This window comes from Oratosquilla oratoria, chromosome 16, assembly GCF_046742065.1.
Source record: "Oratosquilla oratoria isolate Oo_2021 chromosome 16, ASM4674206v1, whole genome shotgun sequence".
Lineage (NCBI taxonomy): Eukaryota > Metazoa > Arthropoda > Malacostraca > Stomatopoda > Squillidae > Oratosquilla > Oratosquilla oratoria.
In genome coordinates, this window is record NC_134792.1 from 59,340,577 (window position 1) to 59,362,010 (window position 21,434).

Here is a 21,434-nt window from a genome sequence, read left to right on the forward strand (position 1 = left end):
AAGGAAAAGGCATAAAATCATTTCCACCCATTCCATCCCTGAATACACTCCACACCCCTCCACCCTCCCTCTTATCTTAGCACCTCCTGGATGACGGGTCATCCCTGCACATTGTACACTGCCCTGGGTCAGAAGCAGTGTCGCAAGACACAGCACATCCACAGCAAGGCCACTTCATTAAATCGGCGACCTGCCCTCTCCGTCCCCCCATTGCATAAAAGGAGAAGACGGGGAGAAATCCCTTCAGCTTGCGTCAATTTTTGCTCACACATACTACCTCACCTCCATCCCCCCACCCATTCCACCTCATACAATCACAACATCATCCATATACAACCCTTCTCCATTCACCCGTCTTCTGTCCTCTCCCGTCCTTCCTCAACAGACATTCCCCTCTTCCCCAAAGCCCCCTTCACCACATCCATCCACCTCATCCTAGGACGTCCCCTCATGTTCACTCCCTCTACATCTGCCTTCCATGCCTCTTTTACTAATCTTTCTTCACTCATTCTTTCCATGTGTCCAAACCATCCTAATATTCTTTCATCAACCCTATCTCCCAACTCCTTTTCCACCCCTGTTCTCCTCTTCACCTCCTCATTTCTCACTCTATCTAGCCTAGTAACCCCCGTCATACTTCTCAGACACCTCATCTCAAACACATTCAAACTCCTTCTCTCCTCTTCTCTTATGTTCCATGTTTCTGCCCCATACAGTGCTGCTGGCACAATCATTCCTTCATACAGTCTCCTCTTAGCATCCATTCTCAAATGTCTATTCCTCATTACACTCTTTAGCTTCCTTCTTTCACACACCTTCCCAAACTCTGTCACTAACTTCCTCAATCCCACCCACTCTATTACTCCCATAAAAACTCTTGACTGCACTTAATAGCTTTCCTCTTGTCCCATATATCCGTAATACCTCCCACAGTGCCTTCCTACCCTGTCATAAGCCTTTTCCAAATTCATTAAGGCCCAGAAAACATCCTTATCTTTTCCTAAAGCTTTCTCACATATCTGCCTTACTACAAAAATCTGATCCACACAACCCCTACCTATCCTAAAACCACTGTTCCCCACCAATTACTCCCTCTGTTCCTCTATTAACCCCTTCCATACGGTGCCGCACACGTAGGCGTCATGGACTTAGATCTCGGTGGCAGCAGCCAATGCCAGCCGTACGACGTGTCGTAATAATACTCGCATCATAAAATATAGTCACCGCTTATATCGATCGTTCTCTCTTCACCCGTGAATTTTGATAACCATAGAAAATGCGATTACAAAAGAATTAGAAAGAATGTCATTATGGAGGGGCGACTACAATAAATATAATCAAGACGCCGATATGGCAGCCTCGCGAATACACTCGCTCCCCATGACGCCTACGTGTGCGGCACCGTATGGAAGGGGTTAATCCTCTTAACCAAAACCCTCCCATAAGCCTTCCCAGCTACACTCAACAGACTGATCTCTCTGAAACTACTACACTACTACTAGTAGAAGAAAAGAACTGATCATAGATGGATTGTTTGCAAGGTAGGGAAGTATACGAAAGGTACAAGAAGAGAGGAGGGGAAACAAAACATAAGGTGGAGGAGGCAAAGAGGAGAGTGGATATGAAATGGGATAGGAGTTTGACAGATGACTTTGAAAATAATAAAATAAATGTTTTGCAAAAGAGTGAGGGGGGTGAATCAGGAAGAGGAAGAGGTAAATCAGTGCAGATTGACATATTTTAATGGAGGTGAAGGTAATAATGGAAAAACGGGTAGAGTATTTATTTCAGAAAAATGTTAAATGTGAGTGAGGTTAGTGATTGGTCATGGCAGTAGAAGGAGCTGGGAAATTTTAGTGCGATTAGATAGGAAAATGATAGCTAAAAATCAAATACAGATGGACTTATTTTAATGGAAGTGAAGACAATAATGGGAAGGTGGTAGAATATTTAAGAAATTTTTTTAAATGTGAGGTTAGTGATTGGTTGTGGCAGTGGAAGGAGCTAGGAAAATTTATTGTGATGAGAGAGGAAAATGATAGGGCTATAGGTAAAGATGAAGTATAAAAACCTTTGAAAAGCTGGAGGTAAAGTTGAAGTACAAAAACCTTTGAAAATTATGAAAGCTGATAAGGCATCAGGGTTAGATGGTGTATCTTGAGTATGTATTTTATGTAAGAACTGATGCAAATACAATGGAAATGAGGTATGATTGTTAGTCCAATTATCTATTCAGTTATACATCTATTCAGATATATAACTAAGACTGACATCCAGCCATATTGGTCATACTGTAACACATTTATTAGTGAACAACTACCTTACATTGTAATCATAGGAGTTACGAAGAAATGAAAGTTGTTGTTCACAGCGTAAACCAATTTTAAAAAAAAATTATTTTCTTTTTCAGGTTAAACGACCACTAAAAAAGGTTTATAACAACAAACGCATTGAAAGAAAGCTAGTACCCATCACGGAAAAGCTAACATCAGAAGAATTGATGGAAACAAATACATACCAGAGATTTAATAGAGCAATTGAAAGAATATTTGATAATACAGAAGATTTAGATCTCAATGCAGAAATTGGTATGTTTATTAATGAACCAATATTTATGTAAAATATATTCAGGTTATATTGATATTTGTTATGTAGGATATATCTTCACTTTTTCTTTTGTATTGCAGAAGATGATGTACCTCAAGAATATCTTATTGCAAAGTATGAGTTGTCAGAGCTCTGTGCTGAAGCTGCAAAGCTGAAGAACATGGGAGCAATGGCAACTGTTCCCCCAGAAAGATTAGTTAGATTGTTAAATATATTAGAAAAAAATATTAGGGATGGAGCAAAAGTAACCCCAATTATTGATGATGTAAGTATTATAGAGCATTATATTTTTATTTTCCCATAGTTGTGGAATTAGGTCTCACAAATTGGGTAGAAAGGTCCCAAACATATGCCAGCACAGGATTTGAACAGCTGAAGGAAATTTTTATTGCATCTTGCTTAGGTGTGGAAGGCAGAGGTGAAAGGAGTGAACATGAGGGGGTGACCTAGGATGAGATGAATGGATGGGGTAAAAGGGGCTTTGGAAAGAGGGGAATGTCTGTTGAGGAAGTACGAGAGAGGACAGAAGATAGGGGTGAATGGAGAATGGTTGTATATGGGTGATGCTGTGATGCATGAGATGGAATGGGTGGGGGATGTGGTGTGGGGGAGTATGTGTGAAAAATAATTTGACGCAGCTTGAAGGGATTTCTCCCCCATCTTCTCCTTTTCTGCATGAGGGGACAGAGAGGGGGGTTGCCAATTTAATAAAGCGGCCTTGGTGTGGATGTGCTGTGTCTTGCGACATTGCTTCTGACCCAGGGCAGTGGATAAGATGCAGGGATGACCTGTCATCAAGGAGGTGCCAAGATAGGAGGGAGGGAAGACGGTGGAAGGGAGTGGAGTATGTAGGGGATAGAATGGGGTGGTAGTGGTTTTTATGCCTTTGTTTTTTGGCTACCTTCCTTATAAAGGGGGGAAAAAACCCTTTGGTATATGTATGTATATTTAGATTTAAACTTTTGTATTGTTTGAGCTTGGGCTATATCACTTCCTAAGCTATTCCACATGTTTATGCATATGAGAGAGTGTATTTCTTCACTTCTTTCTCATTGATCTTTCAGAGACCCAGTGCTTTTAATCTTTCCTCGTATGGTTTATCTGCCAGGCTGGGAACTAGTTTGGTTGCTGCCCTTTGTATTTTCTTGATCTTGCTTATATCATTCACACTGTGGGGACCATACTACTGATGCATATTCCAGTCTTATCAAGGTTTCTATACATTTTTTTCATCAACCCTTCTTCTGTGTAGTGAAACACCAGTATGTCTCTCCAAGTCCTGCTGATATCAAAGTCAGGTGACAGGTTTTATCAACTTTCCAGTACTTTACTTTGCTTCTTCTTCTCTTATTTTTATTATTATTATTATTTTTTTTTTTTTTTTTTTTTTTTTTTTTTTTTTTTTTTTTTTTAATTTCCCATTCTTGGCTCCATGCAAAAAGTGTTTAGATCTTTTTGCAATAATCAACCTTCCTCATTTTTCACAGGTCACATGATTTTTGCATTATTTGCAAACATATTGATAGAGCTTGTAGTTCCTTCCCTCATATCATTGACATACATATACATACATATACCAAGGCTTTTTCCCCCTTACAAGGGAGGTAGCCAAAAAGGAAAAGGCATAAAATCATTCCAACCCATTCCATCCCTGAATACACTCCAGACCTCTCCACCCTCCCTCTTATATTAGCACCTGGATGACGGGTCATCCCTACACCTTGTCCACTGCCCTGGGTCAGAAGCAGTGTCGCAAGACACAGCACATCCACAGCAAGGCCGCTTCATTAAATCGGCGATCTCCCCTCTCCGTCCCCCCATAGACAAGAAACATTGGTGCAAGCACTGAACCATGTGGAACTCTGCCTGTTACTACTCTCTATCTTGACATCTTGTCCTTTACTATTGTCTTCATGTATCTTTCCTTCAGGCCCTGTTATAGAAATTTTGTGTCTTGCTGGTTTGCTTATGGCCCAAGCAGTGAAGTGTTTAAGTGGGAGGGACATTGAACAGTTCAGGGGATGGGCGCGGGGTGAGTGTATGATTTAACTTCCCTTATTAGGGGAAAAAACTCATTATTGTATATGTACAATTATTTATATATTGTTATTTAGGATGATGAGGATGATGATAAACTATGGATGGAACTGGTCTTGGAAAGAATTCTGCGTGGAATGGATGCTTCGCTCACTTCAATGTACATCATCACTGCTTCAAACATGAACAAACGTGTTTATCTTGAAGATGTCATAGAACGCTGTGTACAATTTGCCAAATTCCAGCTGTCCAATACGATATATCCCTCCTTTGACCCAGTGTATAGAATAGAAAGTAAAAAAGGTGAGTTCAGTATATTTTTACTGTTGTTGTTAGTTATTATCAGATTTTACAGTAGACATTACCTTTTTATTTTGGAGTTATGCCTTATTTTAATGTTATATTTCAGATGGCTATGTTGGGAATGTTAAAAGAAAACGTCAGCATAACCGTGATGTGAAGAACCGGAACATCTTGGGTCTTTACAACAAATTACATGAACTTGTGGGTTTGTTAGCGGACCTAACACATTTGCAGCCTCTCACAGACACCACTGTTCTTATACTGTCAACTTTAGGTGTAGCTCCTTTCTTTGTTGAAAATGTGTCAGAACTGCAACTCTCTGCCCTAAGACTTGTCACTTCCGTAAGTTCTGATATATTAAATTTATTGGTGTGGGTTTGACATTTAAAACTGAAAGTTTATTTATTTATAGTGATGAAAATCAGTGATGATAATAGTAATAATAAGGATAAATAATTAGAAGTAGGGAAGTAAGGAACTTTTCTTTGGCTCAGTAAATAATTAATTAATTGCAGTTCACATAATATAAAATACCAAATACAAAATCAAGAATTTATTGTTTCAGGTTTTTGCCAAGTATGACAAGCACCGTCGTCTCCTATTAGATGACATCTTGGCCTCCATAGCAAGGTTACCAAGTAGTAAAAGAAGTTTAAGGACATACAGATTAAATTCTGATGAAAATATACAGATGTTGACTGCCCTAGTGTTACAGCTTATACAGTGTATGGTTGAACTTCCTGAGGAATTAGGAAAATCAAAAGGAAGTCAAACTAAAAGTGCAAGTGAAAGTGAAGGTGCAAGGGAGAGTAAAGACTCCAAAGATTCTAAAGACTCTAAAGAGTCCAAAGAGGTGAAAAGTGAAGGAAATAAATTGAATTTAAATATGGATAGGGATGTTTTAGTGTGTAATAAATATGAAACTGCAATACGTACAGCTGTAAGTTTTTTGTCAGTGTTTTTACAAAAGTGTGGCAGCAAATCAGAAGAAGTAAACTATAGACCATTGTTCGAAAACTTTGTGCAAGATTTATTATCTACAGTAAATAAACCTGAGTGGCCAGCAGCAGAATTACTTCTAAGCCTTCTTGGCAAACTTTTAGTAAGTAGCACTTTACAGTTGCTTCTTGATAAAGGAGTCACCTTGATTTGAATTTCATCGAAATCTTTTAGTATAGTATTATTAGATCCATCTAGAGAACTAGTTCATTTGTGAGGTACTTATTTGTATATTTAATTAAATTGTTGCTAATCACATATTGAACAAAAATATATATTCTGGATGTTGATATGTAATGGGCTGCTTCTGACCTGAACAGTTTGATGGAGGGACAGGGATGGCTCTCCATCCATAAGAGCTAAAATGGGATGGACAATGATTTTTTTTGGAAGTGTGGGTGGGTGTATGCTTTGTCTCAAGTATCTCTCTGTATACCAAGAGCTTTTTCCCCCTTACAAGGGAGGTAACAAAGGCATAGGCACGTACCTTCCACCTATTCCACCCCCCTCCACCACCCCTTCCCTCCTCTCATCTTAGCTCCTCATGGATGACAGGTCATCCCTGTATCCTGCCCAGTGTCCTGGGTCAGAAGCAATGTAGCAAGACACAGTACATCCACAGCAAGGCCATTTCAATTAAGCGGCGACTCTCCCCTCCATTCCCTCATGCAGGAAAAGAGAAGATGGAGAATTCCCTTCAGGCTGCAAAATATCATCCACACATAAGAACCCCCTACCCCATCATCCCCTGTCTCCACTCAGCCCTATCTCATGCCTTTTCTCTTGCTCAACAGACAATCCCTTCTTTCTCGTCCTCGGTTGCCCCCTCAAGTTCACTCTCTTTACCTTTGTCTTCCACACTTCCTTTACTAATCTTTCTTCACTCACTCTTTCCACGTGTCCAAACCCTCCCAATACTCTTTCATCAGCCCTATCTGTCATCTTCTTTTCCACTCCTGCTGTGCTCCTCACCTCATTTTTCACTCTATCCAACCTTGTAAGCCCTACTATACTTCTCAGACATTTAATCTCAAGACTAATAGATATAATACAAGAAAAGGATGGATGGGCTGATTGTGCTTTCTTGGACTTGCAAAAAGCCTTCGACAAAGTACCACACAATTTTTTTTTTTTTTTTTTTTTAAATTGGAGAACATAGGAAGGATACAAGGCAACCTGGATGGAGGACTTCCTGAATGGTAGAAAGATGAGAGTGGTATTCAGAGAAAAATATTCAGGTTGGAAGGAGATGATTAGTGGAGTTCTGCAAGGATCTGTATTTGCTCCAATAATGTTCACTGTTTTTGTGAATGACTTGGATGATGATGTGGAAGGTTACATGAGTTTCTTTGCAGACAATGCTAAATTGTTGAGGAAAGTAAAAACTGAAACGGATTGCAAATCACTACAGGAAGACCTGAACAAGGTTTGGAAATGGAGTCAGAAATGGGAAGTGGACTTCAACATTAAGAAGTGTAGCATTATGGGGTTCAGAAAAAGTAAAAATAGAATATGAGGACAATATAAAATTGGAACTAAGGCGATAAAGAAAGTGGGATCTGAAAAAGATCTGGGAGTAATTATCTCAAATGACTTGTCCTCTGATAAATAAATAAACAAAATTGTCGGAGAATCTTATAACTTGCTAAGATCAATAAAAGTGTCATTTACCTATTTGGATGAAGGAATTGTTAAAAAAAAATGTTAGTCACACTAATAAGGCCCATCTGGGGTATTGGCTCTGTTATTGGGGCAGAGTAGCATGCAGTTGATACTTTAGGGTCTATATGGGGTGCCCCTATGGACCAGAGCCACACATCATTTTGTCTGTCATAGAGGAAAAAACTGTTCATAGAGAAATGATGACACTTTTATACTACAAATGTCCCTCTGTTATGCTGTCCCCCAACTGTCCTGTACCATTTCATTGAATATTCATTTCCTTTTTTCGCCTACCCTGTGGTGGGGGAAGAGAATACTACCACCAAGTCTTTCCACTTGAGTCGTAAGAGGCGACAAAAAATAGGACGGGGGATGGGATTAGGAGTCCTACAACCTGTAGCCCCAAAGGGGACATTCCTAAAAAAAAGTAAAGGCATAAGAGGGTCTGGGAGTTTTCCAACCAGTACCCTAATGTTTGGGTCTTTTAATGTGCATTGATGTGGTACAGATGAGAGTAATAGGGAAGAGATAGGCAGTATGTTTGCAAGAAGAAAGATGGATGTGCTGGCTTTGAGTGAAACTAAAATGAAAGGGAAGGGCGAGTGTGAGTTTGGGAGTGTATCTGGGAGGTACTCAGGAGTGAAGAGGGGATGAGGGAGAGAAGGGGTGGCTATACTAGTAAGTGAAGAGATAAGTAAGCATGTAGTGGAATGGAAGAAGGTTTCATCAAGGTTGATGTGGATGAAGATGAAGCTGGGAAGGGAGATGTGGGTTTTTGTAAGTGCTTATGAGCCTGGTAATGAGAAGAGCATAGAGGAAAGGGAGGCTTTTTGGGTATATATAAATGAGTACATAGAGGGATTAGGGAGAAATGTCAACGTAGTTGTATTAGGAGACCTTAATGCTAGGGTAGGAAATGAACCAATAGACGGAGTGACTGGGAAATATGGAGTTCCAGGTAAAAATCGTAGTGGAGAATTGATGGTGGAGATGTGTCTTGAAAGAGAGTTGATGATAGCAAATACAGTGTTTAGGAAGAAAGTCAAGCATAAGTACACATGGGAGAGGGTGGTGGATGGAAGGGTGGCAGGTAGAGCATTAATGGACTATATAGTGGTGACCAGGAGAATGGCAGGAAGAGTTAAGGATGTACATGTTCTAAGGGGAGAGAGTGTGGAGAAAGAGGAAAAGGGCAGAAGGTAGGGAGGTACTTAGAGTGAACTGCTTAAATGAGAAGGAAAAGGAGAATGAATATAAGAAGCTGAGAGAGGAGTGGGAGGGAGTGAAGGATAGAGTAGAACTAGGAGTGGAGGAGGAATGGGGATGGTTCAAGGAGGGAGTCATACTGTGTGCAAAGATGGTGCGTGGAACAAGGAGGGCAGGAAGAAATAGAAGGAAGAGTAGTGAGTGGTGGGATGAGGAACCAAAGAAGGGTGTAGAAGAGAAGAAGCAGGCATTCATAGATTGGCTACAAATTAGGACGAGGGAATCATATGAGAGGTACAAAGTAAAGAGAAGGGAAGTTAATCATAAGATAAAGGAAGCAAAGAGGAGAGCAGATGTGAAATGGGATAAGAGTATGACAGAAAATTTTGAAAGTAGAGAAAAAAAGGTAAAAGGTGCAGATGGAGAGATGATAATGGAAGAGAAGGCAGTGAGAGGAAGGTGGGCAGAGTATTTTAGGGAGTTGCTAAATGTGAAGGAGGATAGCGAGGGAAAGGTTGTTGCAGTGGGAAGCACTAAGAAAATGAGAGTGATGAGTGAGGAAAATAGAGGAGAAATAGGGAAAGATGAAGTGAAAGCATCTGTTAAGATGATGAGAGCAGGTAAGGCACCTGGTTGGATGGATGCCATGCAGAATGTCTGAAGAAAAGAGGTACAGCTATGGTGGACTGGCCGGTGAGGCTAATGTTTGTTTCAGAGAGGGTAGATTGCCGGAGGACTGGAGGAGTGCCTGTATAGTTCCACTTTACAAGGGAAAGGGGGACAAGTGTGAGTGTTGTAGTTTCAGAGTGTAGTTGGGAAGGCTTATGGGATGGTCTTGATTGAGTGGATTAGGAGAGGAACAGTGTGGTTTTAGGACAGGTAGGGGTTGTGTAGATCAGATTTTTGTATTTACCTAGTTGTATTATACGGGAAGGGAGCTATGCTTGTGGTGACCTGTCTTTGTATCTCTTAGCATCAAGTTTTTTCTTAAAATCTTGAATAGTGTTTGCACAGTTTCTTTGTCTAATTTGTTCCAAGTCTCTGTGTGGGAAGCTAATTTTTTTCAGATCACTTCTGTAATTACCTTTTTTTCTTTTCTTTTCGTGTCCTCTCCTTTTTCCATTGTCCCATTTCAGTAAGTCATTCTTATCTAAAATTTCCATTTCCTTCATAATTCTATAGATAAATAATAAGTCTCCTCTTTCCCTTCTTTGTTCCAGAGTTGGTAATTCTAATTTGGACAGTCTTTGTTCATATATCATTTTGAAAAGAGTTGATGCCAGTTTTGTTGTTGCTCTTTGTATTCTTTCTAACTTCTTTATATTCTTTTTGGTACTGGGTGTCCATAGTGTTGCTGCATACTCGAGTTTTGGTCTTATTAGTGTAGTTAGAAATTTCATATCATTTCCTCGTCCAAATAGGCAAATGCCCCTTTTATTAATTGTAGGTTTACCTGTTGGACACCACTTATCATTTCTTCCCAATTTGAGAATTTATCTCTAATTACTACTCTCATTTTCCCCCCAGTCAGGAAGTCTTTCATCCATTCCAGTAATTTTCCTCTGATACCACCTATTGATTTAATCTTCCTTATTAGTTTATTGTGTGGTACCTTATCAAATGCCTTTTGTAGGTCCAGAAAGGCACAGTCTACCCAACCATCTCTCTTTTCTATTATGCCTATTAATCTTGAGTAGAAACAAATCAGGGATGCAGGGATGACCCGTCATTCAGAAGGTGCTAAGATAAGAGGGAGGGTGGAGGGGTGTGGAGTGTATTCAGGGATGGAATGGGTGGGAATGTTTTTATGCCTTTTTCTTTTTGGCTACCCCCCTTGTATATGTATATATATATATATATATTATATATATGCTTACTACACCTTTTGTTGTATCAGCTTTTTATGTATGTTCTTTCCATTTTTTGTTGTACGCATTTATTTACTCCCTTATTGTAAATTTCTTTTAGTATATTCAATTTCCCTTCCAACTGTGTTTTTTCATTTAGGAATTTTTCCCAGTTTGCGTTGCAAAAGAAATTTTTTGAGTTTCTCAAAATTGTTGTTGTACATTAGTCTTCCAATTCTATGTTTATCATTTCTGCTTTGATCCATTTGCTCTTTCAACTCAAATTCTATTAGTACATGGTCACTCCTATTGGAGTTTTGTAATAAATTTTATCGACAATTTCAGGCTCTGTTATAAGTATTAAATCTAGCCTTGATGGTTCTTCACCACCTCTGTATCTGGTATTTTCCCTTATCCACTGAGTCATTGTGTATTCGATGGTCATATCGAGCAGGACATTGCCCCAGAGTTCCTCTCCACCCTTCACTGTCATTTCCTCCCAACATATTTCTTTTGAATTAAAGTCACCCATAATTACTGTATTTTCTCTGTCATTCAGTATATTAGTTAATTCATATTTTGTATCTTCTAATATTTTGGAATGATCACTTTCTGTCCAGGACTGTGTTTTGCGGGGCACATACACCACTACAAATTTTCTACTCTTCATATGTTTGCTTTCCACTTGTATCATAATTGATTCTACATTATTTTCTCCTTAATTTTTTTTTTTTTTTACATTTAAATCTTTATTAGCCAAAATTAATACTCCGCCACCCTGTTTATCTTTTCTGTTCTTTGTTCAGCAGTTGTATAAACCTTGTCCCACAGTGTCTGGTGGTGGAGTACATTTTTATTTAGTTTCCACTATTCCCATTAGTCAATGTAATAGTACTGGGAGACCTTAATGCTAGGGTGGGAAATGGTCCTATCGATGGAGTGGTTGGGAAGTGTGGAGTTCCAGGAAAGAATCGTAGTGGAGAGTTGATGGTGGAAATGTGTCTAGAAAGAGAGTTGATGATAGCAAATACAGTGTTTCGGAAGAAAGTCAAGCATAAGTACACATGGGAGAGGGTGGTAGATAGAGCGCTAATGGATTATGTAGTGGTAAATAGGATTATGATAGGAAGAGTTAAGGATGTACATGTGCTAAGGGGAGAGGGAGGGGGAATATCAGATCATTTTTTGGTGGAAGGTAAGCTGAGAGTGGAGGATAGATGGAGAAGGAGGAAAGGGACAAAAGGTAGGGAGGTTCTTAGAGTGAACTCCATGAATGAAAAGGAGAAGGAGTACGAAAAGAAGCTGAAGGAGGAGTGGGAGGGAGTAAAGGATGGAGCAGAGATGGGTGTGGAGGAGGAATGGGGATGGTTCAAGGAGGGAGTCTTAAAGTGTGCAAGGATGGTGTGTGGAACAAGAAGGACAGGGGGAAATAGAAGAAAGGGTAGTGAATGGTGGGATGAGGAAACAAAGAAGGTTGTAGAAGAGAAGAAGCGAGCATTCACAGATTGGTTACAAAAGAGGACGGGGGAGTCATACGAGACGTACAAAGAACAGAAAAGAGAAGTAAAGCAAAAGGTAAAGGAGGCAAAGAGGAGAGCAGATGTGAAATGGGGTAGGAGTATGACAGAAAATTTTGAAAGTAATAAAAAGATGTTTTGGAAAGAAATTAAGAGAGGAAGAGGAGGCGAATCAAGTAGGGAAGAAAAGGTAAAAGGTACAGATGGAGAGATGATAATGGAAGAGATGGCAGTAAGGGGAAGATGGGCAGAATATTTTAGGGAGTTGTTAAATGTGAAGGAGGATAGGGAAGGAAAGATAGCTGCAGTGGGAAATGCGAAGAAAATGAGAGTGATGAGTGAGGAGAATGGAGGAGAAATAAGGAAGGATGAGGTGAAGGCAGTTGTAAAGATGATGAAAGCAGGTAAGGCACCTGGTCTGGATGGATGCCATGCAGAATGTCTGAAAAAGGGAGGTTCAGTGATGGTGGACTGGTTGGTGAGGTTATTTAATGTTTGCTGGAGAGAGGGTAGAGTACCGGAGGACTGGAGAAGTGCCTGTATAGTTCCTCTTTACAAGGGATAAGGGGACAAGTGTGAATGTAGTAGTTTCAGAGGGATTAGCCTGTTAAGTGTAGTAGGGAAGGCTTATGGGAGGATCTTGGTTGAGAGGATTAGGAGAGGAACAGAGGGAGTAATTGGTGAGGAACAGTGTGGATTTAGGACAGGTAGAGGTTGTGTAGATCAGATCTTTGTGGTAAGACAGATATGTGAGAAAGCTATAGGAAAGGGGAAGGATGTTTTTTGGGCTTTTATGGATCTGGAAAAGGCTTATGATAGGGTAGACAGAAAGGCACTGTGGGAGGTTATGCAGATTTATGGGATAGGAGGAAAGCTTTTGGGAGCTGTCAAGAGTTTTTATGAGAGTAGTAGAGCTTGTGTCAGGATTAGAAATGGAGAGAGCGAGTGGTTTGAAGTAAAGGTGGGACTTCGTCAAGGATGCGTTATGTCACCCTGGCTGTTCACCTTATACATGGATGGGGTGGTGCGAGAGGTGAATGCTAGGGTAGTGGGTCAGGGATTGAAGATGGTTAAAGAAAATGGAGAAAAGTGGGAGGTGAGCCAGCTGTTGTTTGCGGACGACACTGCGCTTGTGGCAGGGTCAGAGGAGGGATTGAGGAAGCTGGTGGCAGAGTTTGGGAGAGTATGTGATAGAAGAAAGCTAAAGATAAATGTGGGTAAAAGTAAGGTGATGAGATGTACAAGGGGTGAAAGTGGCAGTAGACTGGAAGTGAACATTAAGGGAGAGCGACTGGAGGAAGTGGATAGTTTTAGATACTTGGGTGCAAGTGTAGCAGGAAAAGGTGGAGTGAAGGTGGAGGTAGAATGTAGATTGAGAGAAGCGAGTAAATGCCTTGGTGGATTAAAGAGTGTAATGAGGAATAGACATTTGGGAATGGATGCGAAGAGGAGACTGTATGAAGGAGTGATTGTGCCAACAGCACTGTATGGGGCAGAAACATGGAACATAAGAGAAGAAGAGAGAAGGAGTTTGAATGTGTTTGAGATGAGGTGTCTGAGAAGTATGGTGGGGGTTACTAGGCTGGATAGAGTGAGAAATGAGGAGGTGAGGAGGAGAACAGGGGTGAAAAAGGATTTAGGAGATAGTGTTGATGAAAGAGTATTAGGATGGTTTGGACACATGGAAAGAATGAGTGAAGAAAGACTAGTAAAAGAGGTATGGAAGGCAGATGTGGAGGGAGTGAACATGAGGGGACATCCTAGGATTAGGTGGATGGATGGGGTGAAGGGGGCTTTGGGGAAGAGGGGAATGTCTGTTGAGGAAGGAAGGGAGAGGACGGAAGACAGAGGTGAGTGGGAAATGGTTGTATATGGATGATGTTGTGATTGCATGAGGAGGAATGGGCCCCCCGCCCATTCCTCCTCATGGGGTAGTATGTGTGAGTAAATTTTGACGCAGCCCGAAGGGATTTCTCCCCGTCCTCTCCTTATATGCAAGGGGGGACGGAGAGGGGGGGGGGTCACCGATTAAATGAAGTGGCCTTGCTGTGGATGTGCTGTGTCTTGCGACACTGCTTCTGACCCAGGGCGGTGGGCAGGGTGCAGGGATGACCCGTCATCCAGGAGGTGCTCAGATGAGAGGGAGGGTGGGAGGGGTGTGAAGTGTATTTAGGGATGAAATGGGTGGGAGTGTTTTTATGCCTTTCCCTTTTTGGCTACCTCCCTTGTAAGGGGGAAAAAGCCTTGGTATATGTATGTATGTATTCCCATTATGTCTGGTTTTTCTAAGGCCAGGTAATCAATTCATTCATTCCTGAAGTTATTCCATCTATATTGGTATAAGCTATTTTTAATTTCCTTTCTCCTTTTCTTTTTCTGTCTTCATTGTTTCCTTTTTCCTTATATACCATTTTCTCAGCCTCAGGTCCACCACTCTCCAAAACAATTTTTTTTTTGTTTTTTTTTCAGTTTCAGTTCTCTGTTTTTTCATTCGCTTCGTTTCTAAGTTCTTTTTCTTTTTCTTTTTCTTCCTCACTCATTTCTTTATTTATCCATATATTTTTTGTAATGTTCACTTTTTGTTAATTTCGTTGTTCTGGATAGTACTTTCTCAGCAATTGTTTGAGATCTAAGCTTTACTTTCATTGGCTTGTATTGTTTTTCTTTAGAATATCTGCCCATCCTATACGTCTCAATTTCACTATCCAAGCCTTGTCCTTCCTCATGTAATTCTTTCAGAATTTCCTTGGTGACCTTTCCCCTTCTTTTTCCCTCTGATATCTAGGTACATCATGCTTCTCTTTAATACCATAGATTACAATGCATCTTTTTTTATCCAGTGTGTCCCTAAGTTGCCTTTCTCTTTAATTGGGTCATCATTTCCTTGGTATTTTCCTTGACCTATTGCTCCATTATTTCTTTAAGGGATACTTTTTGACATTCCTGTTCAACTTTCCACTGTTTTTTTATTTCCTGTAAGTCATTTTCTTTGATTTTTTTCTTCCACCTTTTCAGTCACTTTTTGCAATTGATCTTTTATCTCCTTTTTTAATGCCTTGTTCCTACGAGAGTAGTAGAGCTTGTGTCAGGATTAGAAATGGAGAGAGAGAGTGGTTTGAGGTAAAGGTGGGACTTTGTCAAGGATGCGTTATGTCGCCCTGGCTGTTCAACTTATACATGGATGGGGTAGTGCGAGAGGTAAATGCAAGGGTAGTGGGTCAGTGATTGGAGATGGTTAAAGAAAATGGAGAAAAGTGTGAGGTGAGCCAGCTGTTGTTTGCGGATGACACTGCGCTTGTGGCAGGATCGGAGGAGGGATTGAGGAAGTTGGTGACAGAGTTTGGAAGAGTGTGTGATAGAAGAAAGCTAAAGATAAATGTGGGTAAAAGTAAGGTGATGAGATGTACAAGGGGTGAAAATGGCAGTAATCTGGAAGTGAACATTAAGGGAGAGCGACTGGAGGAAGTGTATAGTTTTAGATACTTGGGTGCAAATGTGGCAGGAAAAGGCAGAGTGAAGGTGTAGGTAGAATGTAGATTGAGAGAAGTGAGTAAATGCCTTGGTGGATTAAAAAGTGTAATGAGGAATAGACATTTGGGAATGGATGCTAAGAGGAGACTATATGAAGGAGTGTGCCAACAGCACTGTATGGGGGAGAAACATGGAACATAAGAGAGGAAGAGAGAAGGAGTTTGAATGTGTTTGAGATGAGGTGTCTGAAAAGTATGATAGGGGTTACTAGGCTAGATAGAGTGAGAAATGAGGTGAGGAGGAGAACAGGGGTGGAAAGGGGGTTGGGAGATAGGGTTGATGAAAGAGTATTAGGATGGTTTGGACACATGGAAAGAATGAGTGAAGAAAGACTAGTAAAAGAGGTATGGAAGGCAGATGTGGAGGGAGTGAACATGAGGGGACGTCCTAGGATGAGGTGGATGGATGTTGTGAAGGGGGCTTTGGGGAAGAGGAGAATGTTTGTTGAGGAAGGACGGGAGAGGACAGAAGATAGGGGTGAATGGAGAATGGTTGTATATGGATGATGTTGTGATGCATGAGGTGGGATGGGGGGGTGGGGTAGTATGTGTGAGCAAATTTTGACGCAGCCCGAAGGGATTTCTCCCTGTCTTCTCCTTTATGCATTAGGGGACGGAGAGGGGGGGTCGCCGATTTAATTAAGCGGCCTTGCTGTGGATGTGCTGTGTCTTGCGACACTGCTTCTGACCCAGGGCAGTGGACAAGGTGTAGGGATGACCTGTCATCCAGGAGGTGCTCAGATGAGAGGGAGGGTGGAGGGGTGTGGAGTGTATTCAGGGATGGAATGGGTGGGAATGATTTTATGCTTTTTCCTTTTTGGCTACCTCCCTTGTAAGGGGGAAAAAGCCTTGGTATATGTATGTATATGTTCCTATTTATGTCTTCACTTTTCAACCTTTCATTTTCTGATTTTAATGTATTTAATTCCTTTTTTATGTCATCTATCTCCCTATTATTCTCCTCATTGGCTTTCCTTAGCATAGATACTTCTTTGTGTGTATTTACCTAATTGTATTTTGCAGGAGAAGAGCTATGCTCGTAGGGACCCGCAGTTGTATCTTTCCGCATCCAGTTCTTTCTTAAAGTTGTGTATAGTGTTAGCACTCACTGTTTTCTCTCTTAATTTATTCCATGTATTTATCACTATATGGAAAGCTATTCTTTTTTATATTTCTGTAACTGTCCTTAAGTTTCTTCTTGTGTCCCCTTGTATTTCTATTATCCCAATTAAGTAGATCAGCCCTGTCAAGGATTTCCATCCCTTTCATAATTCTATATATGGATATCAAATTGCCTTTATCTATTCTTTGCTCCAGAGTTAATACTTTTATTTTTTCTAATCTTTGTTCATATGTCAGCATACTGAGTGTTGGTGCCATCTTTGTTAATGCTCTTTGAATTCTTTCTACTGTATATATATATATATATATATATATATATATAATTTTTTTTTTGTACTGGGTGACCATAGTGTCGCTGCATACTCTAATTTTGGTCTTATCAGTGTAACTAGGATTTTCTTCACCATCCCCTCGTCCATGTAGTCAGAGGCCTCTTTCATTGATCTTTTTAAGTTGTAGGTTTCTCCAACTATTTTATTTATGTTTGTCTGGTGTCATGTCATTTGAAATTATGACTCCTAGGTCTCTGAATTTACTTTTGTAACTTTTGTTTCAATTTTGTATTTGCCAGATATTCTATTTTTGCTTTTTCCAAATTCCATTATACTACATTTTTTAATGTTGATATTCACTTCATTCCTTTTACTCTAGTTCCAGACTTAGTCCAGATCTCCCTGAAAAGATTTACAGTCTTCTTCGTTACTTTCTTTGATAGTTTTGCATCATCTGCAAAGAAGTTCATGTAGCATTTAATTCCTTCATTCATGTCATTTATATAAATAGCAGACATCGGAGCCAATGCCTTGGGGTACTGCACTTATCATGTCTACCCATTTTGAGTCCTTTTCTCTAAGTATCACGCTCAATTTTCTTCCTTTCAAGAAGTCTCCCATCCATTCCAATAATTTTCCTTGTATTCCACCTATTAGTTCAATTTTTCGTAGTTTTTTGTGTGGTACTTTGTCGAAAGCCTTTTGTAGGTCCAGGAAGGCACAATCTGCCCAGGCATTTCTTTCTTGTATTATGTCTAGTAATCTTGAGTAAAAGCATATTAAGTTTGTAGTACATGATCTTCCACTTCTAAATCCAAATTTGTTGGGGTTTAATATTTTGTTCTTTTCCAAGTGTCTAGTCCATTTGTTTTTAATAACTCTTTTGCATATTTTAGCAATTGTGCTTGTCAGGGATTCTGGTGTATAATTTGTTGGAGTTTATTTGTCTCCTCCCTTATATATTGGTACAATATTAGCATTCTTCCAGTCTTGTGGTACTTTTATTTCTTTGAGGGAGAAGTCAATTATCTTGTGTATGTTTTCCGTGAGTTCGTGTATGCATTATTTTAGTATCCAGTTCGCTATTCCGTCTGGACCATGTGACTTTCTAACATTGAGTTTCTTTATTTGGTCCCTTATTTCTTTCTGTCACAATTATTTCTTCCATTTTGGGGGATCCTTCCTGGTGACTATTGTCCCACAATTGTGAGCTTTCAATTGTAAAAACAGACTTAAAGTGTCTGGTCATTACTTTGGCCATTTCTACATCTTCTGTGTATTCTTGATTTCCTACATGCAGTTTTATTATTTCGTGTTTGTCTTTAAGTTTGTCATTTACATATCTGTAGAACAGTTTAGGTTGATCTTTGCATTTTGCTATTATATCTTTTTCATAGTTTCTTTTTTCCTCTCTTCTTATGTCTACGTATTCATTTCTCAGTTTAATGTATATTTGCCATTTAGTCTCTTTTTTTGTCCCTTTTCCATCTTTTCCAAGCTTTGTCTCTTTTGTCTTTAGCATCGCTACACTTTCTATTATACATATACGAAGGCTTTTTCCCCCTTACAAGGGAGGTAGCCAAAAAGGAAAAGGCATAAAATCATTCTCACCCATTCCATCCCTGAATACACTCCACACCCCTCCACCCTGGAGTGTATTCAGGGATGGAATGGGTGAGAATGATTTTATGCCTTTTCCTTTTTATTATACCAGCACTTTATGTACTCCCTTTTCTGTTTCTGCTTAGGCACATATTTGTCTGTTCCCTCTATAAATTTCTTTGAAAATGTTCCATTTCTCTTCTGTCTTTGTTTCATCATTTGCAAATTTTTCCCAACAGGCACTTTGGAAAAATTTCTCAAGTGTTACCAAATCAGTTTTTTTGTACATCAGTCTTCCTTCTCTATGTTTCTCGTTCCTTCTTACCACATTTTGTTCCTTAAGTTCGATCTTTATTAATATCTGGTCACTCTTCCCAATTGGTGTTTTATAATTTATTTCCTCTACTATTTCTGGTTCAGAGGTGAATAACAAATCTAATCTCGATTGTTCTTCGTTTTGTCTAAATTTAGTATTTTCCTTAACCCATTGCGTTAATGTGTAATCTAGGGCTACACAACCCTGAAAATAGATACAGCTTGGATAACACGCTTTTAGAGAAAACTGAGTGAGAGAGAGACTTGGGAGTTCTAGTGTGTTCGGACCTTAAAACCAGGAAACAGTGCATTAGTGCTAGGAATAGAGCTAACAGAGCATTAGGTTTCATTGCTAGGACAGTAACGAATAGGAGTGCAGAGGTAATTATTAAACTCTAGTGATAGTTACACCCATCCTTGACTATGTGGTACAGTTTTGGTCTCTGTCCTACAGAATGGACATAAATTCACTAGAATCAGTACAGAGAAGAATGACCAAAATGATACATGGACTCAGAAATTTGCCTTACGAAAAGAGGCTTAGGCACCTTAACTTACACACTCCTTTAAGATGCAGAGTGTTGGACGATCTAATAGAGGTATTCAAGTGGATCAAAGGCTTTAACAAGGGTGATGCAAACAAGGTCATTATATTAAAGCAACAGGGCAGGACTCACAGTAATGGTTATAAATTGGACAAATTTAGATTTAAAAAGGAAATAGGCAAGAATTGGTTTACTAATAGGGTGGTTGACGAATGGAATAAACTTAATAACCATGTAGTAAGCGCTGAAACTATCAGTTGTTTTAACCACTTCCATACAGTGACGCCTACGTAGGCGTCATGAGGAGCAAGTGGGTACGCGATGATGCCGATGTCGGCGTCTTGATTATATTTATTGTAGTCGTACCTACGTAACCTCCATTCTCTCTAAACTGGCTTCATCATATTTTCTATGGTTATCAAAATTCATGGGTGAAAGAGAACGAATGATTGAGCACTGACTTTATTTTTTATAATGTGATTATTATGACGCAACATCGCACGTCGGGCAGCTAATGCTGCCAGACGTGCAATGTGCCCTGGAGTGAAGAGGTTAAGAAACAATTAGACAACTTTATGAATGAGGATGACAGGTGGTGATGGACATGGAGCTGCCTAGTGTAGGCCTTGTGGTCTCTTGCAGTCTCCTTCATTCTTATGTTCTTATCCAGTAGGACATTTCCCCAGGGTTTGTCTCCACCTCCCATACTCGGTTCTTCCCAATTTATTTCCTTTGCATTAATATCACTGATAATTACTATATTTTCTCCGTATTTCAGTGTCTCAATTAATTCATTCTTTATATCTTATAGTAAGTTTGAGTGTTCGTTGTCACTCCAGGTCTTAGTTTTTGGTGGCACATAAACAACTATAAACCTTCTACTTTTCATATTGCTGTTTTCGACCTTAACTTTTTAATTCCACATTATCTTTTCCTTTTGTTGCCTTTATTACATTTAGGTTCTTTCTAGTCAATATCATGACTCCTCCCCCCTGTTTGTCCTATTTCTCGACCAAATTTTGTATAGTCCTTGTCCCACCATACTTGATTGTATTGGACCTTTCAGTTTTGTCTCTACAATTCCCATTATGTCAGGTTTCTCTATTGATAGGTAGTCATTCAATTCGTTTAATCCTGATATCATACCGTCCATATATGTATATGCCACTTTTAATTTTTTCTTCTCTTTTTGGTTTAAGTTTCCATTTTTCTGATGTACCATTTTCTCAGTCTCAGATCAGTACTCTCCAATTTTTTTTTTTTTTTTCTCTCCCTGTTTCCGTTCTTTTCTCGTTTTTGCTTTAGCCTCACTTCTCAGTTCCCTATCTTTCTCTTATTCCTCTGCTATCATTTGTGTTCTTAGTTTGATTTTCATTGGTCTGTGATTCTTTTCTTTTGAGTATGTACGCATTCTGTGTATGTCATTGATTTCTGTATCTAGACTTTGACCTTCTTCTTGGACCGCTTCGCAATTTCTATACCTTTTCCCTTTGGTATTGGTGTACATCGTGTTTTTCATTTATACCATAAACCACAATACATTTCTTTTTGTCTACTGTGTCTCTCACCAAATTTTCCTTCTCTTTGATTACCTTGATCACTGTTTCCTTTGCATTCTCTTTTACCTGCTGCTGTACTATTTCTGTGAATGATAGTTTTTGACTTTTGCGTTCCTTTTTCCACTGGTTTTTTTTATTTCGTTTTGGTCAGTCTCTTTGATCGATTCTTCCATTTTTTCTGTTACTGCTTTCAATTGTTCTTTTACCTCTTTTTTTTCAGATCATTTGCAGTCTTAACCACATTTTCCTTTCTTTCATTTTCTCTCTTTATCGCACTTAGTTCACTTTTTAGTTTGTTTAATTCCCTTAGT

General features: G+C 39.6%; 1 protein-coding gene across 3 annotated transcripts in view; it reads left to right on the forward strand.

Moving 5' to 3' along the window:
- Positions 1-21,434, forward strand: part of LOC143034049 (nipped-B-like protein A) — a gene marked incomplete at its 5' end in the record, with an annotated part of 196,110 nt that overhangs the window by 103,972 nt on the left and 70,704 nt on the right. For all 3 annotated transcript variants that reach the window (XM_076199933.1, XM_076199934.1, XM_076199935.1), the window contains 5 exon segments: positions 2,411-2,588; positions 2,688-2,872; positions 4,722-4,947; positions 5,054-5,289; positions 5,513-6,049. In XM_076199933.1, coding sequence (XP_076056048.1) covers positions 2,411-2,588; positions 2,688-2,872; positions 4,722-4,947; positions 5,054-5,289; positions 5,513-6,049 — 1,362 coding nt within the window.